Source organism: Trachypithecus francoisi, unplaced genomic scaffold (assembly GCF_009764315.1).
Source record: "Trachypithecus francoisi isolate TF-2019V2 unplaced genomic scaffold, Tfra_2.0 Lachesis_group12, whole genome shotgun sequence".
Classification (NCBI taxonomy): domain Eukaryota; kingdom Metazoa; phylum Chordata; class Mammalia; order Primates; family Cercopithecidae; genus Trachypithecus; species Trachypithecus francoisi.
Genome location: NW_022681457.1, coordinates 86,685,079 through 86,710,538, shown reverse-complemented (window position 1 = coordinate 86,710,538; position 25,460 = coordinate 86,685,079). Strand labels below are relative to the sequence as shown.

The 25,460-nt window shown below is 44.3% G+C and overlaps 1 protein-coding gene across 1 annotated transcript in view; it reads right to left on the bottom strand.

The window, feature by feature from the left end:
* Positions 1–1,268: 1,268 nt before the first annotated feature.
* The window catches only part of SF3A3 (splicing factor 3a subunit 3), a 33,358-nt gene continuing 9,166 nt past the window's right edge, over positions 1,269–25,460 (bottom strand). The window contains exons 7-17 of the mRNA XM_033227045.1: positions 25,029–25,111; positions 23,592–23,730; positions 22,653–22,721; positions 22,176–22,243; positions 21,905–22,012; positions 19,752–19,821; positions 13,099–13,263; positions 12,874–12,984; positions 11,577–11,667; positions 4,381–4,436; positions 1,269–2,526 (exon numbers count right to left, since the gene is read on the bottom strand). Of these exons, the coding sequence (XP_033082936.1) occupies positions 2,449–2,526; positions 4,381–4,436; positions 11,577–11,667; positions 12,874–12,984; positions 13,099–13,263; positions 19,752–19,821; positions 21,905–22,012; positions 22,176–22,243; positions 22,653–22,721; positions 23,592–23,730; positions 25,029–25,111 (1,038 nt within the window). The 3' untranslated portion in view covers positions 1,269–2,448. The remainder of the gene's footprint in view (positions 2,527–4,380; positions 4,437–11,576; positions 11,668–12,873; positions 12,985–13,098; positions 13,264–19,751; positions 19,822–21,904; positions 22,013–22,175; positions 22,244–22,652; positions 22,722–23,591; positions 23,731–25,028; positions 25,112–25,460) is intronic.

Sequence of the window (25,460 nt, the reverse complement as noted above, 5' to 3'; positions counted from 1 at the left end):
TTGGCTCAATTAGGTTTAATTATTCACTCTGCTTCAGCTCAGGCCCTGGAGAGGCTGTCCAACTGGTCTTATTTTTTTTGAGACGGAGTTTCACTCTTGTTGCCCAGGCTGGAGTGCAATGGAATGATCTCGACTCACCGCAACCTCTGCCTCCCAGGTTCAAGTGATTCTCCTGCCTCAGCCTCCCTAGTAGCTGGGATTACAGGCATGCACCACCACGCCTGGCTAATTCTGTATTTTTAGTAGAGATGGGGTTTCTCTATGTTGGTCAGGCTGGTCTCAAACTCCTGACCTCAGGTGATCTGCCTGCCTCAGCCTCCCAAAGTACTGGGATTACAGGCATGAGCCACCACACCCAGCCTGGAGTCTTAAATGGAGTGAATACACAAGGGAATGAGTTGCACAGGGATGGGTTGAACCAGGAAGGAAAATACCAACCTAGCTTGCAGTGCCACTGGGGTGGGGGTGGTGAAACTTTACTGCCATGGAAATAACCAGGGCAAAAGATTGGTGTAAGGCAGAAGGCTAGTTCCAGGTTGGGATTTTTTTTTTTTTTTTGAGACGGAGTCTCGCTCTGTCACCCAGGCTGGAGTGCAGTGGCGTGATCTCAGCTCGCTGCAACCTCCGCCTCCCGGGTTCAAGTGATCCTCCTGAGTACCTGGGACTACAGGTGCATGCCATCACGGCTGGCTGATTTTTGTATTTTTAGTAGAGACAGGATTTTGCCATGTTGGCCAGGCTGGTCTCCAACTCCTGACCTCAAGTAATTCGCTGCCCTCGGCCTCCCAGTGTTGGGATTACAGGCATCAGCTACTGCGCCTGGCCTGAGTTGGGATTTTTAAAAGTAGATATATTAGCCAGCCTGCCTCTACATGGGGTGAGTGCGGCACTGGTCCTTGGCAGGTTTTTAGAAAAATAAGATATAAATGTATAATATAAAGAAAAAGAGGCCGGGCGCGGTGGCTCAAGCCTGTAATCCCAGCACTTTGGGAGGCCGAGACGGGCGGATCACGAGGTCAGGAGATCGAGACCATCCTGGCTAACACGGTGAAACCCCGTCTCTACTAAAAAATACAAAAAACTAGCCGGGCGAGGTGGCGGGCGCCTGTAGTCCCAGCTACTCAGGAGGCTGAGGCAGGAGAATGGCGTAAACCCGGGAGGCGGAGCTTGCAGTGAGCTGAGATCCGGCCACTGCACTCCAGCCCGGGCGACAGAGCGAGACTCCGTCTCAAAAAAAAAAAAAAAAAAGAAAAAGATTAACTTTTTTTAAAAGTAGATTTATTAAAAACAGGCGAAGATCTGAGTGTTGAGAGGCAAATGGGGTCTCTGGGGGATCCTGTCCTGCAGCAGGCCTGACTTTCGGATGACTGTGCTTATAAGGCAGATCAGTTCCTTCCTGGTTGCCTTAGTTCTTTCCATTTCAGACACCACATTTGGATCCTGGAGCAGCTGCTTAACTACCCAACTCTACCATGGCTATCTGGGCTTGGAGAACATGTGAGTATTAGCTACTTTTACAGTCAAATAGGGATCTTGTAGAAGAAACAGGTAGACAGACCCACCAAAGTCTCTCATTCTGACCTAGCAAGCTGGTGAAGTCTCTGTCGGTCCTAGTTCCCTTGTATGTTGGGCTGCAGGCCCATTCTAATACAGCCCAACTCTTTTTTTTTTTTTTGAGATGGAGCCTCACTATATTGCCCAGGCTGGTCTCAAACTCCTAGGTTCAAAGGATCTTCTAGCCTCAGCATCCTGAGTAGCTGGGACTACAGTGCGTGCCACCATGCCAATTGTTTTTTTTTTTTTTATAAATGAGACAGGATCTCACTATGTTACCTAGGCGGGTCTTAAGCAATCTTCCTGCCTCAGCCTCCCAAGTAGCTGGGACTACAGGCACAAGCCACTGCACCCAGCTCCAACTCCTTTCTTTATGCAAATACATAAGGCAAACCTTGGTACCACACTTAGTCCTTAGTAGCAGCCCTTGCTCATCCTCCTAGTCTTTCCCTAGTATTTGCATCAATGGCTAAGCTGATGGCAGACCTCATCCTGGGGTAATACTCATTCAGGGAAGCAGCAACAAAGGAGGGTAGGGTAAGAGGTCAGGTCAGATTTGTAGCAAAACAGGTGCCCATTAAATCTCAGCTACTACTAAAGTTGGTGAGAAAGAGGTATGGAGGCCTTAAGACCTGAAGCACTGAGTTGGTCCATAACCCTGGGCTTTAAAACAAGGTATGGTTTTATTTTCTGGCAGAATCTTTTAAAATATAAAACAGATAAAACACATCTCAACCCTGCAATCTGCCAGCATGTCTTGTTTCTACAAGATGCATGCTAGACCATGAGACTACATAGCAAAGGGTCTTTAAGAGGATTTGGTTGGGAGAAATACAAAAAGCAGATCTCAGGGAAGCCTGGGCTAGCCCAAAAGCTGAGCTACATCCCTGAATACTAGAGCAGTCCTTGTCTTTTTAGATCCTCATAGGTCTTCTTATTCACAACATTCCCACTTGAATCTTCATATTCTTCCTGAAAAGGAAGGGGTACACTTTGTTAGATACATCTCCTAAAAAAAATGTTTGGAACCAATCTCTAGGTACCTGAGCTCATCCTGGCCTGATTCCATGGCATACTCTGGTACACTAAGACTGGCATTTATCTAAGACAGCCTTTCTCAACTGGGGTTCCACAAGAGAATTAAGTCCCACTGCCCTAAAGCAGCCATGGTGTTCAATGAATTAACTTCTCTCGTAGACATCTAAAATGGTATCAGTCATGACCCATCATTAGAGTATCTGAGAAAATAGTTTATTTAGCTCTCTCTGTTTAAGATGAGGAACCACGGTTGAGAAAGGCTGACCTGCAACAGCAAGTTTTCAAATGGTTCCCAAGAATCCCAGGTTTCTGCTCAGAGGCCACTGCAGGGGTTGAAAGGGGGGAGGTCAGGAAGTCTGAGCTTCCCCATGTCCAGAGCAATTCTGCTTGATTCTATTTTATATATCGGAGTACTATATTACAAGTGGAAGAGAGTTTTGCTGCCAAAAAGAAAAAAAATACTGAAAACCACTGACTCAAAAAAAGGGAGGCTACTGCCAGTTACTATGGGACTTGGAGTGAGTCAATACCATTCCTTACATACATGTCATTCCTCATCTCTGAAACCTGCTGCTTGGGATGACCATCATAAGACCAACAAGGACTTCTCCCTGTTGCTATGGGAGTACCATCTCTCATTAGATGCTTTCCTCAAAGGAGATCTAATACATGATACAGAGTCTCGGCATTTTAGTCTATAAATCTCCACGGCAGAACATGAGATATCGGTACTCCCACTTGCCATTTCAATTTTTTTGTGTGTGTGAGGCAAGTTCTTGCTCTGTCACCCAGGCTGGAGTGCAATGCTGCGATCACAGCTCACTGCAGCCTTGACAGCCTGGGCTCAAGTGATCCTCCTGCCTTAGCCTCCTGAACAGCTGGGACCACAGGCATGTGCCACTACTCCCAGCTAATTATTGTATTTTTTGTAGAGATATGGTTTCATCATGTTGCCCAGGCTGGTCTCTAATTCGTGGACTCAAGCCATCTGCCTGCTTTGGCCTCCCAAAGTGCTGGGACTACAGGCATGAACCGCTGCACCCGGCCCATTTCAAAATTTGAATGGGAGAATACAATCTGCCTTTCTGTTGTTAAAGAGACAGGGTCTTACTCCGTCACCCAGGCAGAAGTGCAGTGCTATGATCATAGCTCAGCAGCTGCCTCAAATTCCTGGGCTCAAGTGTTCCTCCTGCCTCAGTCCCAATTAGCTGGGACTACAAGCAGGCACCACCACACTTGGTTAATTATTAATTTTTTTTTTTTTTTTTTTTTGAGACAGAGTCATTCTCTGTCACCCAGGCTGGAGTGCAGTGGCACAATCTCGGCTCATGCAACCTTCACCTCCCGGGTTCAAGTGATTTTCGTGCCTAGGCCTCCCAAGTAGCTGGGACTACAGGCGTGAGCGGGTGGATCACCTGAGGTGAGGAGTGTGAGACCAGTCTGGCCAACATGGCGAAACTCTGTCACTACTAAAAATACAAAAATTAGTCAGTGTGGTGGCTGGCGCCTGTAATCTCAGCTACTCGAGAGGCAGAGGTAGGAGAATTGCTGGAACCCAGGAGGTGGAAGTTGCAGTGAGCTGACATTACACCACTGCACTCCAGCCTGGGCAACAGTGTGAGACTGTGTCCAAAAAAAAAAAAAAAAGGAAAAGTCAATTGGTAGATATTGTCACATTCTACTCGCTGCTGCAGTACACCAGGGACCATCTTTCACCTCCCTTCTACGTGGTGAGGGAGCTCTCTATCACTTGACACTATCCCCAACACCATCCACATTAGTACCCACCTCAGTGTCAGGCTGCCATCGTTCTGAAGCCTTCTGCAATTTCAGTTTCGCCCACACTGCAGGATGAGAAATGAACAGCAATCAGGATGGACTGAACATCTGTCAGGTAGCCAGTGTTATAATCCTCTCTCCCTGCCATTAGGATGCTCCCTAGAAGACTCTGCCTGTGAGATTTTTGCCTACTGCAAACCAGAATTTTGGTTCTGGACCACCTACAGACAAAACCCCTTCCACTGCAAAACTCATCATGACTTTGCTGTGCTATAAAAGTTGGATGAGGCCGGGCGCGGTGGCTCAAGCCTGTAATCCCAGCACTTTGGGAGGCCGAGACGGGCGGATCACGAGGTCAGGAGATCGAGACCATCCTGGCTAACACGGTGAAACCCCGTCTCTACTAAAAAATACAAAAAAAAACTAGCCGGACGACGGGGCGGCGCCTGTAGTCCCAGCTACCCGGGAGGCTGAGGCAGGAGAATGGCGTGAACCCGGGAGGCGGAGCTTGCAGTGAGCTGAGATCCAGCCACAGCACTCCAGCCTGGGTGACAGAGCGAGACTCCGTCTCAAAAAAAAAAAAAAAGTTGGATGAAATATAACCAAAGACCTCCGAGAACAAAACACTGCTACTCTTGAAGGAGGTTAATTGTGGAACAACCTATGAAAATAATGGGAGAAAGTGACTTTACTTTCTTAAAGCTCATAATATAAAAATTCTAACAGTTCAATAACAATTTCTATGAAGGAAAAAAGGTAAAGACATCTGAAAAAACCATCATAGCTTCAGAGGGAGTGATCAGACATGTATACACAGGAAAAAAACCGATACAAACTGGGGAAAGAACAACTTGAATCTTTCAAGTGGCCGAGATCGTGCCACTGCACTCCAGCCTGGGCAACAAGAGCGAAACTCCGTCTCAAAAATAAATAAATAAATAAATAAATAAGAATATTAATAAAGTGCGACCAATCACCTAAATGGCGATTTCTGGTGGCAATTTCAGAGGACTCTTTCTTAGCTTTTGTACAATTTAAAAAAACATAAATCTAAATAAATGGAATAATTAACATAATAAATTTATAAGTAAAACCCTCCATTTAAGTAAAAAAATAAACAAAATCACTGCGGCTGGGTGCAGTGGCTCATGCCTGTAATCCTAGCACTTTGGGAGGCTGAGGTGGATGGACTGCCTGAGCTCAGGAGTTCGAGACTAGCCTGGGCAACAAAGTGAAACCCCGTCTCTACTAAAAAATACAAAAAAAAACTAGCCGGACGACGGGGCGGCGCCTGTAGTCCCAGCTACCCGGAGGCTGAGGCAGGAGAATGGCGTGAACCCGGGAGGCGGAGCTTGCAGTGAGCTGAGATCCAGCCACAGCACTCCAGCCTGGGTGACAGAGCGAGACTCCGTCTCAAAAAAAAAAAAAAAGTTGGATGAAATATAACCAAAGACCTCCGAGAACAAAACACTGCTACTCTTGAAGGAGGTTAATTGTGGAACAACCTATGAAAATAATGGGAGAAAGTGACTTTACTTTCTTAAAGCTCATTATATAAAAATTCTAACAGTTCAATAACAATTTCTATGAAGGAAAAAAGGTAAAGACATCTGAAAAAACCATCATAGCTTCAGAGGGAGTGATCAGACATGTATACACAGGAAAAAAACCGATACAAACTGGGGAAAGAACAACTTGAATCTTTCAAGTGGCCGAGATCGTGCCACTGCACTCCAGCCTGGGCAACAAGAGCGAAACTCCGCCTCAAAAATAAATAAATAAATAAATAAATAAATAAATAAATAAGAATATTAATAAAGTGCGACCAATCACCTAAATGGCGATTTCTGGTGGCAATTTCAGAGGACTCTTTCTTAGCTTTTGTACAATTTAAAAAAACATAAATCTAAATAAATGGAATAATTAACATAATAAATTTATAAGTAAAACCCTCCATTTAAGTAAAAAAATAAACAAAATCACTGCGGCTGGGTGCAGTGGCTCATGCCTGTAATCCTAGCACTTTGGGAGGCTGAGGTGGATGGACTGCCTGAGCTCAGGAGTTCGAGACTAGCCTGGGCAACAAAGTGAAACCCCGTCTCTACTAAAATACAAAAAAATTAGTCAGGCATGGCAGCGTGCACCTGTAGTCTCAGCCACTTGGGAGGCTGAGACAGGAGAATTGCTTGAACCCAGATGGTTGCAGTGAGTGGAGATCACGCCACTGCACTCCACTCACAACAGAGCGAGACTCCATCTCAAAAACAAACAAACAAACAAAATCACAGCAACTTAAATGACAGTACAGAATCTCTTCCTCCAGGCTAAAATCTCCAAGAGAGAAAATAAAATTTCAAAAGAATGATCTAAACAAGTTAATCCAGGCCAGGAATGGTGACATGAGAATCACTTGAGCCCAGGAGGCAGAGGCTGCAGTGATCCAAGATTGTACCACTACACTCCAGCCTGGACAAAGAGCAAGACCCTGTCTCAGAAAAAGAAAGAGGGAGAAGACAGGGGCTGGGTTCAGGTGCAGTAGAAATTGAGGTAGAAATAAAACTACAAATGCTATGTGGTAAACCTAAAAAGATCAAGGGAAGCCATGATGGGTAGAAATAATACAATTAGTCAAAACAGTGGCAATAACAACATTCATAGGGAGAAACTGACTAACCTAGACAGCTGAATAAGTAGATAAATTCTGAAAGTAGTAATGCAGTTGAAGAATCATGAACCTGCCAATGATATTTTTTTTTTTTTTGAGACGGAGTCTGGCTCTGTCTCCCAGGCTGGAGTGCAGTGGTGTGATCTGGGCTCACTGCAAGCTCAATCTCCCGGGTTCACGCCATCCTCCTGCTTAGCCTCCCGAGTAGCTGGGACTACAGGTGCCCGCCACCACGCACAGCTAATTTTTTATATTTTTAGTAGAGATGGGATTTCACCGTGTGAGCCAGGATGGTCTTGATCTCCTGACCTTATGATCCGCCTGCCTTGGCCTCCCAAAGTGCTGGGATTACAGATGTGAGCCACCACGGCCAGCCCTGCCAATGATATTCTAAAAAAAAAAAAAAAAAAAAAATTAGGGCCAGGCATGGTGGCTCACGCCTGTAATCCCAACACTTTGGGAGACCGCGGCGTGTGCATGACAAGGTCAGAGATCAAGACCATCCTGGCTAACACAGTGAAACCCCGTCTCTCCTAAAAATACAAAAATTAGCTGGGTGTGCTGGTGTGCACCTGTAGTCTCAGCTACTTGGGAGGCTGAGACAGGAGAATCACTTTAACCTGGGAGGTGGAGGATGCAGTGAGCAGAGATTGCGCCACTGCTTTCCAGCCTGGCAACAGTGCCAGACTCCGTCTAAAAAAAAAAACACAACTCTATATGGCTAAGAGAATACAATTCCTTTCTTTTTTTTTTTTTTTTTTGAGGCGGAGTCTTGCTCTGTCGCCCGTACTGGAGTGCAGTGGCCGGATCTCAGTCCACTGCAAGCTCCGCCTCCCGGGTTTACGCCATTCTCCTGCCTCAGCCTCCCGAGTAGCTGGGACTACAGGCGCCCGCCACCTCGCCCGGTTAGTTTTTGTATTTTTTTTTTTAGTAGAGACGGGGTTTCACCGTGCTAACCAGGATGGTCTCGATCTCCTGACCTTGTGATCCGCCTGTCTCGGCCTCCCAAAGTGCTGGGATTACAGGCTTGAGCCACCGCGCCCGGCCTACAATTCCTTTCTAGAAAGACTCTTAATGACCAACCCTTAAAAAAAAAATCACCTGATGAGTGTGATTCCAAAGAAGGCAGTATAGCATTGTGGAAAGAGGAAAGACTGTTTTAAGACACACGTGCTGTAATCCCAGCACTTTGGGAAACCAAGGCAGGCAGGTCACCTGAGATCAGGAATTTGACACCAGCCTGGCCAACATGCTAAAACCCCATCTCCATTAAAAATACAATTAGCCAGACGTGGTGACGAGTACCTGTAATTTCAGCTACTCAGGAGGCTGAGGCAGGAGAATCGCTTGAAACCAGGAGGTGGAGGTTGCAGTGAGCTGAGATCATGCCACTGCACTCCAGCCTGAGTGACAGAGCAAGACTCCGTCTCAGAAATTTAAAAAAATATTAAATTAAAAAAAAAAAGAAGAAAAGAAAAAGGCTGCCATGAAAAAGTTAATGGCAGAGAAAGCTACCACTGCTGGGAAAACAGGAAGCCTGGCGGCAGTCCTCTTGTGCTTCAGCAGCACATTCCCTGACATGCACTCCACTTCACTTTCCTCAAGAGGTATTTCGCTGCTGTGTTTCTATAGCCTCAGACACAAGCTTACTGAGGGCACTTCTATTTTTTCCTTTATATCAGTCATTCTTTAACAGGAGCATGGTGGCTCATGCCTATAATCTAGCACTTTGGGAGGCCAATGCAGGTGCATCACTTGAGGTCAGAAGTTCCAGGCCAGCCTGGCCAACGTGGTGAAACCCCGTCTTTGTACTAAAAATACAAAAATTGCTGGGCATGGTGGTACATGCCTATGGTCCCAGCTACTGGGGAGGTTAAGGCACAAGAATTGCTTGAACCCAGGAGGCGAAGGTTGCAGTGAGCCAAGATCAGTCACTGCACTCCAGCCTGGGCAACACAGCAAGACTCTGTCTCAAAAAAAAATAATATAAAAAATATAAGGTTGGGTGCAGTGGTTCATGCCTATAATCCCAGCATTTTGTAGGGCCAAGGTGGGAGGATCACTTCAGCCCAGGAGTTTGAGACCAGCCTGGGCAACATAAGGAAACCCCATCTGTACCAAAAAGAAAAAAAAAAAAAAGAAAGAAAAAAAAGAAAATAAACTCAGAATAGATATAAAACACTTGGTTTCCTACTTTGTCATAAGTCAAGAAATTATGTAAGTTAAAGAATCTTAGCACAGTCCCACTGAAGAGGTAATCTCTGTCAATATAAACAGTTTCAAATGACAGAAAAGTTGTAGCATGTTGCATGCTGGGCAGGGATCACGCCTGCAATCCCAGCACTTTCAGAGGATGAGGCAGGCAGATCGCTTGGGTACAGGACTTTAAGACCAGCCTGGGCAACATGGTGAAACACCATCTCTACAAAAAATACAAAAATTAGCCGGGCATGGTGGCACAAGCCTGTAGTCCCATCGACTTGGGAATCTGAGGTGGGAGGATCACTTGAGTCTGGGAGGCAGAGACTGCAGTGAGCTGTGATTGCACCACTGTACTCCAGCCTGGGCAACAGAGTTCAAAGCCCAAGGTTCAAGCTGACCAAAGAGCTGAACAGCCTGCTAAGCATAACTGAGAGTAAAGTGCCTGTAATTTAACAAAGTGGAGGGGTAAATACCTTACTTCTGTCTAACCAGCCAACAGTGAAATGTGACATAGATCCACTGAAAAGAAAATAAAAAGCCAGGACAGGCGTGGTGGCTAACGCCTATAATCCCAGTACTTTAGGAAGCCAAGGCAGGCAGGTCACCTGAGGTCAGGAATTTGAGACCAGCCTGGCCAACATGCTAAAACCCTGTCTCTACTAAAAATACCAAAAAAATTAGCCAGGCGTGGTGGCAAGCGCCTGTAATTCCAGCTACTCGGGAGGCTGAGGCAGGATAATCGCTTGAAACCAGGGGGTGGAGGTTGCAGTGAGCTGAGATCACGCCACTGCACTCCAGCCTGGGAGACAGAGCAAGACTCCGTCTCAGAAATTTAAAAAAATTTAAATTAAATTAAAAAAAAAAGAAGAAAACAAAAAGGCTGCCATGAAAAAGTTAATGGCAGAGAAAGCTACCACTGCTGGGAAAACAGGAAGCCTGGCGGCAGTCCTCTTGTGCTTCAGCAGCACATTCCCTGACATGCACTCCACTTCACTTTCCTCAAGAGGTATTTCGCTGCTGTGTTTCTATAGCCTCAGACACAAGCTTACTGAGGGCACTTCTATTTTTTCCTTTGTATCAGTCATTCTTTAACACATTAAAATCAATTCAGAAAACTATACATACAACCATTCAATCAAATTCTTGCATACAAGGGAGTTCATAGACCCAGACTAAAAGCCCTGGTCTATACTCAGCACAGGGCTCGTCTCAAAGGAGAAACAATCAGTACTGCTGACTAATTCATTCCCCTTAAAAATGCAATAATTAGCTGGACGCGGTGGATCATACCTGTAATCCCAGCACTTTGGGAGGCTGAGGTGGGCGGATCACCTGAGGTCAGGAGTTCGAGACCAGCCTGACCAACATGGAGAAATCCCATCTCTAAGTAGCTGGGCATGGTGGCACATACTTGTAATCCCAGCTACTTGGGAGGCTGAGGTAGGAGACTCGCTTGAACCCAGGAGGCAGAGGTTGCAGTGAGCCGAGATCGCACCATCACACTCCAGCCTGGGCAATATGAGCGAAACTCCATCTCAAAAAAAAAAAAAAAAAAAAGCAATAATGAGGTGCAGTGGCTCACGCCTGTTATCCCAGCACTTTGGGAGGCCAACGTGGGTGGATCACTTGAGGTCAGGAGTTCGACACCAGCCTGGCCAACATGGTGAAAGCCCATCTCTACTAAAAATAGAAAAATTAGCTGGGTGTGGTGAAGCTTGCCTGTAATCCCAGGTACTAGGGAGGCTGAGGCAGGAGAATTGCTTGAGCCCAGGAGACGGAGGTTGCAGGAGCCAAGATCGCACCACTGCACTCCAGCCTGGTGACACAGCAAGACCCTGTCTCAGAAACAAAACAAAGGCTGGGCGTGGTGGCTCACGCCTGTAATCCCAGCACTTTGGGAGGCCAAGGCAGGCAGATCACGAGGCCAGGAGATCGAGACCATCCTGGCTAACACTGTGAAACCCCATCTCTACTAAAAATACAAAAAATTAGCCAGGCGTGGTGGCAGGCGCCTGTAGTCCCAGCTACCAAGAGGCTGAGGTGGGAGAATGGCATGAACTCAGGAGACGGAGCTTGCAGTGAGCTGAGATCATGCCACTGCACTCCAGCCTGGGTGACAGAGCGAGACTCCATCTCAGAAAACAAAACAAAAAACAAAAAACAAAAAAACAACCACAAAACAAAAAACAGAAATGCAGTAATAATACAACTGTCTCAGATTTTACATATCCACAACCTACTGCCTTTAATCCTGGATACACAAGGTATCAGGATGCTGACGCGAAGGAGGACAGGCCATTTGTACTGGCCTAGGAGACAGTAAATAAATGTTACTTACAGGAGACAGCATCTTCAATCTGTGTCACATTAGCAAAGTGAGCAGTGTTTGGGATGCCCAAACACCTCATGCCATGAGCATGACGCCATTCCTGGGAGAAGAGAGAAGCAAAAGGATCATGTGAAATGGGAATAGCTGAACACAGAGCACTAACTCCATTCTACTCATAAATCCTAACATGGCCCTTTATAAGACTCCACCGAAAGGTAGCATTCCTTTTGTGTTTCATGTTTGTAAACCGCTGGCTGTGACTGACAAAAGGCTGGTATTTCAAAGAGGCATCGCATTATTTGCCTCACTGGGTTGGCTTGTAAACCTAGATTCTAGACCCAGTAGTCTTACACATAAAACCTCTGGGTCAAGATCACAGGAAAACATCACAACTCTAACTACATCTCCCATACTGCGGGAGAACTCACCAAAGCCCCAGGAACTCCAAACACCTGCATGAATAGGGTTACTAATGGCAGGTCAGCATCATCTTTGTAGGTAAAGGAGAAGACTTTTATCAGGCACAACGATGTGGTGAGGAGAGAGCAAGATTATACACTGACATGATGGCAGTTTTAGCTAAGGGATGGTAAATGGCACGGGCTTTATCTGGATGCCAACTCCAATCATTGTAGGAGGTGCTGAGAAGGATTCAGAACTCACTCATGGGCTCGGCAAAAAAGACCCAGGATCAATTAGTAATATGTATGACTCAGAGAGGGGGAGAGGAGTTCATATAAATTTGTCATCCTTGGTCTAGCATAAATCTTTTCCATTCTGTAAAATGCCCTTCCAAAATCTAAGAACTAAAAGCAGAGTCCACTTAGAGGTGAGCCCATTTACAGCAGTACCACCCCGACAACACCCTGTCTCAAGAATGGTTTGATAAAGATCAGCACCTTCATTTTTTCTCAAGAGGTAAAGATCCATTTAAGATCCGAAAGAGGTAAGCCCTATTTTTGATCTTGAGTATTAGCAATGGGGTAGAGAAATAACCAAGAAGTCAGAAGTTGTTCTAAAATGCTAGCAGAAAGACACAAACAGAGAAGTGTTAAGAGCAGGCAAGAGAAACCCAAATAAGGTTTAAAGAGCGGAGTAGTAGAATTCCTCCAGAAACTATCTCAGGTATGTAAGACTAACATTGGTGCCAAAAGTCAAACGCTATGGGCTTGATTTTAAAACCAGCCTTCTCTGATTCCCTTCGGCTCTGGACACCAGAGGTCCACATAGGCTACTCCTACTCTCTTCTCTGAAAGTCTCATGTTTTTACTTCAATTCCCAGAAAAAATGGCTCTGAATTCCTTACAGCAAAGTGTCGCTGGAAGGCTTTGGGTCCTCGGTAGGTGTAGTTTCCACAAATCTCACAGTTGTAGTTGATATTTAGGCCATGAAGTTTATACAGCCAGTAGGGAATAGGCTAAAAAAGAAAAAAGAAAAAAAAAAAAAAAACAAGAAGTAGTGTTAGCCTACTAAACTCTGTATCTGTTTCCAAAATGGGGAATGGGGAGAAAGTGGTAGTTCTGAGACTTACTTTGCCATCCCAGCCAAGTGGCAGGTTTTTGGGGTTGTAAATGATCTCGTTCTCTTCATCTTCACTCTCACTCTCACTGATCTGCTCTTCTTCCTCTTCTTCTCGCTCTTCTCCTGTCCTGGCTTGCTTGCGCTGTACATTTTCATGAGTGAGATGTCGCTGTTCCTAAGGCAGGTCCATAAATGAAAAGTCAGAAAAAACTAGTGCAGAATAAGAAGGGAAATTTCCTGTTTTCCTACAACTTTTGCTGACCCCTTACTTCCAAGGATAAGGTTCTTTCTTATAGAATAAAGGAAAAAATCTTGCCTTCATATCAGAACTCCTTATCAGTAGGCTCTACCTGAACCCAAAGAAAAGAGTAAAAGGTTTTACATTACTTGCCTGATTACTCATCTGAGGCTACCGTAGAACAACAGAAAACAGTCTCATCTATTCTGACTCTAAAATATTTCCTGGCTGGGTGTGGTGGCTCAAGCCTGTAATCCCATCACTTTTGGAGGCTGGGGTGGGAGAATCACTTGAGGCCAGGAGTTTGACATCAGCCTGGGCAACACAGTGGGATCCCATCTCTACAAAACATTTACAAATTGGCTAGGCATGGAGGTGTGCACCTGTGGTCCCAGCTATTCAGGAGGCTGTTAGGAGGACTGCTTGAGCCCAGGAGTTTGAGGATGCAGTGAGCTATGATCCCACCACTACACTCCAGCCTGGGCAACACTGAGACTCCATCTCAAAAAAAAAAAAAAAATGCACCCAATACAGGAGCACCCAGATTCATAAAGCAAGTCCTTAGAGACCTACGAAGAGACTTAAGACTCTCACACAATAATAATGGGAGACTTTAACACCCCACTGTCAACATTAGACAGATCAACGAGACAGAAACTTAACAAGGATATCCAGGAATTGAACTCAGCTCTGCACCAAGCGGACCTAAGAGACATCTGCAGAACTCTCCACCCCGAATCAACAGAATATACATTCTTCTCAGCACCGCATCACACTTATTCCAAAATTGACCACGTAGTTGCAAGTAAAGCACCTCTCAGCAAATGTAAAAGAACAGAAATTATAACAAACTGTCTCTCAGACCACAGTGCAGTCAAACTAGAACTCAGGATTAAGAAACTCACTCAAAACCACTCAACTACATGGAAACTGAACAACCTGCTCCTGAATGACGACTACTGGGTACATAACGAAATGAAGGCAGAAATAAAGATGTTCTTTGAAACCAATGAGGACAAAGATACAACATACCAGAATCTCTAGGACACATTTAAAGCAGTGTGTAGAGGGAAATTTATAGCACTAACTGCCCACAAGAGAAAGCAGGAAAAGATCTAAAATTGACACCCTAACATCACAATTAAAAGAACTTGAGAAGCAAGAGCAAACACATTCAAAAGCTAGCAGAAGGCAAGAAATAATTAAGATCAGAGCAGAACTGAAGGAGATAGAGACACAAAAAACACTTAAAAAAATCAATGAATCCAGGAGCTGGTTTTTTGAAAAGATCAACAAAATTGATAGATTGCTAGCAAGACTAATAAAGAAGACAGAAGAATCAAACAGATGCAATAAAAAATGAAAAAGGGGATATCACCACTGATCCCACAAAAATACAAACTACCACCAGAAAATACTATAAACATCTCTACGCAAATAAACTAGAAAATCTAGAAGAAATGGATACATTCCTGGACATATACACCCTCCCAAAACTAAACCAGGAAGAAGCTGAATCCCTGAATAGACCAATAACAGCTTCTGAAATTGAGGCAATAATGGCCTACCAACCAAAAAAAGTCTAAGACCAGATGGATTCACAGCTGAATTCTACCAGAGGTACAAAGAGGAGCTGGTACCATTGCTTCTGAAACTATTCCAATGAATAGAAAAAGAGGGAATTCTCCCTAATTCATTTTACGAGGCCAATATCATCCTGATACCAAAGCCTGGCAGAGACACAACAAAAAAAAGAGAATTTTAGACCAATATCCCTGATGAACATCAATGCAAAAATCCTCGACAAAATACAGGCAAACCAAATCCAGCAGCACATCAAAAAGCTTATCCACCATGATCAAGCTGGCTTCATACCTGTGATGCAAGGCTGGTTCAACATACCCAAATAAATACACGTAATCCATCATATAAACAGAACCAAATACAAAAGCCACACGAGGCTGGGCGCGGTGGCTCAAGCCTGTAATCCCAGCACTTTGGGAGGCCGAGACGGGCGGATCACGAGGTCAGGAGATCGAGACCATCCTGGCTAACACGGTGAAACCCCGTCTCTACTAAAAATACAAAAAACTAGCCAGGCGAGGTGGCGGGCGCCTGTAGTCCCAGCTACTCGGGAGGCTGAGGCAGGAGAATGGCGGGAACCCGGGAGGCGGAGCTTGCAGTGAGCCGAGATTGCGCCACTGCACTCCAGTCTGGGCGACAGAGCGAGACTCCGCCTCAAAAAAAAAAAAAAAAAAAAAAGCCACACGATTATCTCAATAGATGCAGAAAAGGCCTTTGACAAAATTCAACAGCCCTTCATGCTAAAAACTCTCAATAAACTAGGTATTGATGGGATGCATCTCAAAATAATAAGAGCCATTTATGACAAACCCACAGCCAGTATCATACTGAATGGGCAACAACTGGAAGCATTCCCTTTGAAAACTGGCACAAGACAGGGATGCCCTCTCTCACCACTCCTATTCAACATAGTGTTGGAAGTTCTGGCCAGGGCAATCAGGCAAGAGAAAGAAATAAAGGGCATTCAATTAGGAAAAGAGGAAGTCAAATTGTCCCTGTTTGCAGATGACATGATTGTATATTTAGAAAACCCCATCGTCTCAGCCCCAAATTTCCTTAAGCTGATAAGCAACTTCAGCAAAGTCTCAGGATACAAAATCAGGGTGCAAAAATCACAAGCATTCCTATACACCAAAAACAGACAGAGAGTCAAATCATGAGTGAACTCCCATTCACAATCACTTCAAAGAGAATAAAATACCTAGGAATTCAACTTACAAGGGATGTGAAGGACCTCTTCAAGGAGAACTACAAACCACTGCTCAATGAAATAAAAGAGGACACAAACAAATGGAAGAACATTCCACGCTCATGGATAGGAAGAATCAATATTGTGAAAATGGCCATACTGCCCAAGGTAATTTATAAATTCAATGCCATCCCCATCAAGCTACCAATGACTTTCTTCATAGAATTGGAAAAAAACTACTTTAAAGTCCATATGGAACCAAAAAAGAGCCCACATTGCCAAGACAATCCTAAGCCAAAAGAACAAAGCTGGAGGCATCACGCTACCTGACTTCAAACTATACTACAAGGCTATGGTAACCAAAACAGCATGGTACTGATACCAAAACAGAGATACAGACCAATGGAACAGAACAGAGTCCTCGGAAATAATACCAATCTACAACCATCTGATCTTTGACAAACCTGACAAAAACAAGAAATGGGGAAAAGACTCCCTTATTAATAAATGGTGCTGGGAAAACTGGCTAGCCATATGTAGAAAGCTGAAACTGGATCCCTTCCTTACACCTTATACAAAAATTAATTCAAGATGGATTAAAGACCTAAATGTTAGACCTAAAACCATGAAAACCCTAGAAGAAAACCTAGGCAATATCATTCAGGCCATAGGCACGGGCAAGGACTTCATAATTAAAACACCAAAAGCAATGGCAACAAAAGCCAAAATTGACAAATGGGATCTAATTAAACTAAAGAGCTTCTGCACAGCAAAACAAACTATCATCAGGTGAACAGGCAACCTATAGAACAGGAGAAAATTTTTACAATCTACTCATCTGACAAAGGGCTAATATCCAGAACCTACAAAGAACTGAAACAAATTTACAAGAAAAAATCAAACCACCCCATTAAAAAATGGGCAAAATATATGAACACATCTCGAAAGAAGACATTTATGCAGCCAACAGACACATGAAAAAATGCTCATCATCACTGGCCATCAGAGAAATGCAAATCAAAACCACAATGAGATACCATCTCACACCAGTTAGAATGGCGATCATTAAAAAACCAGGAAACAACAGGTGCTGGACAGGATGTGGAGAAATAGGAACACTTTTACACTGTTGTTGGGACTGTAAACTAGTTCAACCATTGTAGAAGACAGTGTGGCGATTCCTCAAGGATCCAGAACTAGAAATACCATTTGACCCAGCCATCCCATTATTGGGCATATACCTAAAGGATTATAAATCATGCTGCTATAAAGACACATGCACACACACATTTATTGCAGCACTATTCACAATAGTAACGACTTGGAACCAACCCAAATGTCCATAAATGATAGACTGGATTAAGAAAATGTGGCACATATACACCATGGAATACTATGCAGGCATAAAAAAAGATGAGTTCATACCCTTTGTAGGGACATGGATGAAGCTAGAAACCATCATTCTGAGCAAACTATTCCAAGGACAGAAAACCAAACACCGCATGTTCTCACTCATAGGTAGGAACTGAACAATGAGAATGCCTGGACACAGGGTGGGGAACATCACACATTGGGGCCTGTTGGGGGGTGGTGGGAGGGGGGAGGGTTAGCATCAGGAGATATAATTTTATCTAATACTGTTGTATCTTTGTGTTTCCTGTTTCCTCTACCAGAAACTTTTTCTTCTCCCTCTTTCTACTTAGAAGACTCAAACTCACTGTATTCAGGTAAGTATCAAATTACATTGTAATTATTTGTCTCCACTAACCACAAAATGAGTTTCTCAAGGGCAAGAGGCTGTGTCATATTCACTATTGTATTAAAAAAAATTTGCATAATGTCCAAAAACCAACAGACATCAACAAATAGTATAATAATGGCAAAAATCTTATCAGTTCATAGTGAGAGCAACTTCTGGAAAGCATTTGGCTAGAACTGGTTGGAATTCCGAAGAGAATAGTGCCATCTCCTGGCAGGGAAAGCAAAATGCTCTTAAAGGATGGAGGCCGGCCCGGGGGCTCCAGCACTTTGGGAGGCCAAGACAGGCGGATCACTTGAGGCCAGGAATTCAAGACCAGCCTGGCCAACAAGAGAAAACCCTGTCTCTACCAAAAGTACAAATTAGCCAGGTGTGGTGGCACACACCTGTAGTTCCAGCTACCAGGGAGGCTGAGGCACGAGAATCACTTGAACCCAGGAGGCGGAGGTTGCAGTGATCTGAGATCCTGCCACTGCACTCCATCCTGGATGACAGAGTGAGGTACTGTTTCAAAGAAAAGGGAGGGAGCAAGTGGACAAACCTCATGTCAAGGGCATGAGTGGCCTCCTAGCCACTCACAAGACTGGCAACTCAGCCTGCTGCCCACACTAGCATAGCCCAAGGTCATAGTGGAGAATATGTCTCTCCAATGTCCAATGTCCAGCTAGCCTTTTACTGAAAGCAGTCGTAACAGAATCACAGGTGACTAGTTCTACAGCTATTATATGAATGGTCCTCAGAAGCAGAATGAAAATGTCCATGGCAATTAACAAAAACATGTAAACAAGCTATCTGACCCAGAGCCATCCACTAAAAGGACCATGCAAGTGTGTGTAAAGGGAAAGGCTCGGAGATAGTTAAAAATCGGGCTGGGTGCCATGGCTCACACCTGTAATCCCAGCACTTTGGGAGGCCGAGGCAAGCTGATCACGAGGTCAGGAGTTCGAGACCAGCCTGGCCAATATGGCGAAATCCTGCCTCTACTAAAACTACAAAAACCTAGTCGGGCATGGTGGCGCACGCCTGTAGTCCCAGCTACTCAGGAGGCTGAGGGAGGAGACTCGCTTGAACCCTGGAGGTGGAGGTTGCAGTGAGCCCAGATTGCACCACTGCACTCCAGCCTGGGCGACAGAGTAAGACTGTCTCAAAAAAAAAAAACAAAAAAACCAAAAACCAAAAAAACTGTACACAGCAGACATGATCAGAAAGGCTGGTCTTCTGAAGGAATCCAGAGACATTGATCATCTTCTCTGGATGAATGCTGCCATTTCTTCCACTTTTTCTTTCTGGAAAAGAGATTTCTTTTCTTCCTACTCCTCTCCCTACTTTCTCTCTGAGATAAGCATACTGGTCAGGCTAGGCCTTTCTCTACCCCAACCCACACTTCAGTTCTTCCTAAAATATTCAAGGAGAACATTCACAGCTAGCTTTGTACTACTAATATTCTAGCCCTACTAATTTTCTCACAATCTTATGAACACGTAAGTTGACTTACATAAGATGACTTATGAAAATGGCTTTTTATAAGTCATAACTGAAAGGCTGCTTTGAGTAGCCTTCGTTACTTGCCCTTTGAATGTCTGCTTTGTGGTCTACCCCTGAGTATTTTCTGAAGCTCAGGCACAGAATCTGCACTATTCTGGACATTATATTGTGAGGGGACTCTATTCTCCATGCCTGGCTTTATGGAAATTGGACAATTTTGGAAGTATCGTCTAACAACAGAATAGGAACTTACTGAAGAGCCTCATACCCTGACCTCTATTTTGTGCCATACTAGTTTATCAGCTATCCATTCCTCTTTTGAACCTAATGAGAAAAATATCTTCCATGAGTTCCTCTCCCTTTAACTCCTGTGCTTTATACCATTTTCCACTTTCAGCAGTCACTTACCCCAAGAATCTCTACATATTCATAGATCTGGGCTTCTAGAAAAGCAATGTCTTTGTTCCTCTCAGTGTCTCTGAGAAAAAGAAACAAGCTATATCACTCAAGGATTCTCTCATCCATTGCTTTGTTCCCTACATCTGGGAACATTTATTGCACAACTGCATTAAAAATCATAAGCACATGAGAAATACCATGCTATGAAAGCAAATGCTCTGTTCATCTCAGGACTCTATTGACAAATACTGAGGTTATTTCTCAGAATGCATGGAGGCTTCCTCTATGACCTCACCTAGAAGATGAAGGACATATCAAGACTGCTTACATTGCCATCATTATAATCTACAAAGGAAATGTGGTATGTAAGAGCAAGCTCTGCAGCAGGTAGACCTAGGCCCAAATCCTGACTCTGCTACTTAGAACTATGAGAGAGTGGACACATTCCATAACTTTTCTGAGTCCTTATCTGCAAAAACTCAGGATAACAACTAATTTTCTGGGTTGTTGTGAGAATTAGAAAAAAAAGTACATTAAGAAAATACTGGGCCAGACATGGTGGCTCATGCCTGTAATCCCAGCATTTTGGGAAGATGAGGCTGGCGATCACTTGAGGTTGGGAGTTTGTGACTAGCCTCACCAACACGGTGAAACCCTCTCTACTAAAAATACAAAAATTAGCTGGGCACGGTGGCTCACGCCTGTAATCCCACCACTTTGGGAGGCTGAGGCGGGTGGATCACGTGAGGTCAGGAGTTCATGACCAGCCTGGCCAACATGGTGAAACCCTGTCTCTACTAAAAATACAAAAACTAGCCAGGCATGGTGGCGCACGCTGGTAATCCCACCTACTTTGAAGAGTGAGGCAAGAGAATCGCTTGAACCAGGGAGGTGGAGGTTGCAGCGAGCTGAGATTGCACCACTGCACTTCAACCTGGGCGACAGAGCAAGACTCTGTCTCAAAAAAAAAAACAAAAAACACACAAAAATTAGCCAGTGTGGTGTTGCATATCTGTAATCCCAGCTACTTGGGAGGCTGAGGCAAGAGAATCACTTGAACCCAGAAGGCAGAGGTTGCAGTGAGCCGAGATTGTGCCACTGCACTCTAGCCTGGGCAACAGAGCAAGACTCTATCTCAAAAAAGAAAAAAAAAACCACCCTGGGTCAGGTGCAGTGGCTCACACCTAGCACTTTGGGAGGCCAAGGCGGGTGGATCACTTAAGCTCAGGAGCTGCAGACTAGCCTGGCCAACGTGATGAACCCCCATCTCTACTAACAATACAAAAAATCAGCCATGTGTGGTGGTGTGTGCCTGTAGTCCCAGCTACTCAGGAGGCTGAGGCAGGAAAAGCCTTTGAACCCAGGAGGTGGAGGTTCCAGCCAGTAAGCTGAGATTGCACTACTGCACTCCAGCTTGGGTGACCAAGTGAGACTCTGTCTCAAAAAAAAAAAAAAAAAAAAAAAAAAAAAAAAAAAAAGGAAAAAGAAAATACCTTGTCTAGGCTGGACGCGGTGGCTCAAGCCTGTAATCCCAGCACTTTGGGAGGCCAAGACGGGCGGATCACGAGGTCAGGAGATCGACACCATCCTGGCTAACACGGTGAAACCCTGCCTCTACTAAAAAATACAAAAAACTAGCCGGGCGAGGTGGCGGGTGCCTATAGTCCCAGCTACTCGGGAGGCTGAAGCAGGAGAATGGCGTAAACCCGGGAGGCGGAGCTTGCAGTGAGCTGAGATCTGGCCACTGCACTCCAGCCTGGGCGACAGAGTGAGACTCTGTCTCAAAAAAAAAAAAAAAAAAAAAGAAAATACCTTGTCTAAGTGTGTAGCTCAAGAATTAGGTTCAACTTTACCAAAAATAAGCTTAGAAAAATAGTTCTTGAACCTATTTAGCCTTTTAGCCTCTATAACCTATTAAAGGTGCCAAGAACACGGTTTCAAACTTAGAAACTTGACGTGCTCTCACTCAGATGAATACAGACGGTCCTTTGTTTATATTAACAGTGATAGTATTCTCTATTAGCAGAGACAAAGAGCAGACTGGATCTCTGTCGACCAATAACGGGGATAAAGCAGGCTTTAAAGTCTCCACTGTGGTTAAAAATTCTGCATGGGAATAACATTTAAAAGCCACAAGCAGCAGTGCTACCCCAGCCACTCACCGCTTGGTGCCCTTTGACTTGGGATTTTTGGCAAACAAAGAGGTATCAAGTGACTCCAGGGACTTTCCTTTGGTGCTGAATAGTCTCTGGGCTCGCTCTTCTAGGGTCCTAAGGAGATAGGATGGCAAAGGATTTCAGGGTTACTTTACCACAGAGGCTCGCTTGTTTTTGCAGTGTGGAGCAACAGAAAAAAAATGGAATCAGAGCTACTTAGAAGACTGTGCAAACACATAGCAAATTGAATAGTTTTGATAGAAAAACCATTCCTTACCCGCCACATTTCAAGCCTAAAGCTAAGAGAGCAGATTTCAATCTGTCCAAACCCAGAGAGGCCAACTCCTGTACAAAGAAGAGAAAAATTACAATATTATATCAACAGATTTTTGGGAAACCCCAAATGCAGGCCAGAGGGTGGGTGTTACTGAGGCTGTGGCAGGACCACACATTTCATAGCCAATCTGACAATAAGTCTAAACTCTCCAGAGGACTGAATCTGTAATTATCTTCAGACTTAACCATACTGGTAGTGTTCCATTTACTTTACTACAGCTTAATGTAGTTAGAATGATTATTTCAGTTTCCCAAGTACTAATTTTTTTCTTTTTACTTTGCTACTTTCTTTGTAGATGCTTGATCCCAAGAAATAGTGCCTTATCACAACACAACCATGGTATTAAAGACAGCAGAGCAGTCTTTAAAGATAGAAAAATAGACAGGAAGAACAGTACTACTGATGAAGGAAACATACCTCCCAGGAGGAGAATGCAGAGAGGTCAAGATGGGCTCCAGCATGGGTCAGAGCACTGCTTGTCTCTTTCTGGAAAGAACAACATGGTATTTATTAAGATCCAGGTTTAGGCCAGGCGTGGTGGCTCACACCTGTAATCTCAGCACTTTGGGAGGTCTAGATGGGTGAATTGCTTGAGTTCAGGAGTTAGAGACCAGTCAGAGCAACATGGTGAAATCCCATCTCTACAAAAAAAACACATGAATTAACTGAGCATGGTGGCATGTGCCTGTGGTCCCAGTTACTCAGGAATCCAAGGCAGGAAGATCTCTTAAGCCCAGGAGGTTGAGGCTGCAGCAGTGAGGTATGATCATGCCACTGCACTCCAGACTAGAAGCCAGATGGAGACTTTGTCTCCCAAAATACAAAACAAAGCAAAACAAAACAAACAAACAAACAAACCACCAGGTTTAGGATGAAGGTAACCTCATATACGGCCAGGTGTAGTGGCTCACACCTGTAATCCCAGCACTTTGGGAGGCTGAGGTGGGCAGATCACCTGAGGTCAGGAGTTTGAGACCAGTCTGACAAATATGGAGAAACCCCGTCTTCACTAAAAACACAAAATTAGCTGGCTGTGGTGGCGGGTGCCTGTAATACCAGCTACTCGAGAGGCTGAGGCAGGAGAATCGCTTGAACCCAGGAGGCAGAGGTTGAGGTGAGCCAAGATCCTGCCATTGTACTCCAGCCTGGGCAACAAGAGCGAAACTCCGTCTCCAAAACAAAAAGAAAAAGAAAAACAAACAAAAACACATAGCATACTTGGCAGGGAATACCTCATTGTCACAAGTGATACCAAGGAATTGATACCTAATGCCCTAAAGTGGAAGCTCAAGATAAAGGAAAATAATTACTTCTATTCCTTGGCATGTCCACCATTCACACCCCACTGAAGCTCACCGGCCATCCAGGAAAGGTTCCATTCTCCCATTTCTTCTCAAACTCAGCCTGAATCTTCCCAAAAAGTTCATTCTGATCTTGGAGAGGCTTCACTCTATCTGTGTAATCCTGAAGGTACTCGAGCAGCATCTCTAGGTATCTACAGAGGAACATACAATGCAGAGAAAGCAAAAAGGGTTTCTATTTTTGGTATCTTGTTATTCCCTGTAGAATATATAGTACTTACAATTCTAGTAATGCTATCTTTTTAATGCTTTTTTTTTCTTTTTTGAAACGGACTTTCGTTCTTCTTGCCCAGGCTGGAGTGCAACGGCAGGATCTCAGCTCACCACAACCTCCGCCTCCCGGGTTCAAGTGATTCTCCTGCCTCAGCCTCCCGAGTAGCTGGGATTACAGGTATGCGCCACCACGCCTGGCTAATTTTGTATTTTTTTTTTTTTTGAGACGGAGTCTCGCTCTGTCGCCCAGGCTGGAATGCAGTGGCACAATCTCGGCTCACTGCAAGCTCCGCCTCCCAGGTTCACACCATTCTCCTGCCTCAGCCTCCCAAGTAGCTAGGACTACAGGCGCCCGCCACCACGCCCGGCTAATTTTTTGCATTTTTAGTAGACAGGGTTTCACCATGTTAGCCAGGGATGGTCTCGATCTCCTGACCTTGTGATCTGCCCACCTTGGCCTCCCAAAGTGCTGGGATTACAGGCGTGAGCCACCACGCCCAGACTAATTTTGTATTTTTAATAGAGATAGTGTTTCTCCACGTTGGTCAGGCTGGTCGCAAACTCCTGACCTCAGGTGATCCGCCTGTCTTGGCCTCCCAAAGTGCTGGGATTACAGGTGTGAGCCACCGTGCCCGGCCAATATTCATTTTTAAATGAACTTAGAATGGACATTTTTCCCAACATGTCATTTTGATTCTGACCTTTCCCACCTCCTTTTATTCTCATAAAACAATGCTAAATACTAAGGTCTTAATTACCTCACATAATACAAGATTTCAGTAAAAAGAAAATGAGAAAAAGAGGGGAAATTAAGGGTATAAAATCACTAATCAGGGGAGTAATTAACAAAAACATAAATTTTTCACTTATACATCACACCTAAGCATCTCACTTCAGTCACAATCTGAGAAAGTCTAATTTGTTCCCGTAAAACTCTGAAAACACATAAGTCCCAGAGTGGGAGAGTTCCTTCTACAATGAGACAAAATTAAGAACAGTATGGGCATATGATGGAAGATGTGCCCACAGACACACCTTTGTCCACATCCAGAGTATTGCAAAGGTTTTAAAACCACATCATTCATAACCCCATCGTCCAATGAACTTCCAGTACGCCTTCATGTATGCATTCCAGGCAACAAATTCAGAACTTCACCCTCAAAAACTTCACATTATCTTCTAATCAAATCCAGGAGACCTAGAAGCTATTAATGCCTACCTCTTATACTCTGCATTCTTCCTTTCTTTAGGAATGTCAAATAATTGGTCAAAGATGGACAGGTATGTGATATAATCCAGCTTCTTCAAAGAGGAAAAAAATGACAAGAAATTCAGTTAGGTATTTATACTGTAACAACTTACAACATAATCTCCAATAAGTGAGATCAAAATTGAATGTTTTCTAACAAAGTAACAAGGGCTGGCTAATTTTTGTTTTTTTTCTGCTTTCTCCTCATTCAACCCTACTACAATCGGAGTATTAATTTCACTGGACTGAAGGAAAATATCAGACATAATTAACTTTATAAAATAAACATCGAGTTAATGAACATTAAACTAAAAGAAACATTTGTCGATTATTACCGCACACTAGGATCTTGGTTAAAGACTCTGACATCCTAAAACAAGGTCCTCAAAGGTGCCATTTGTT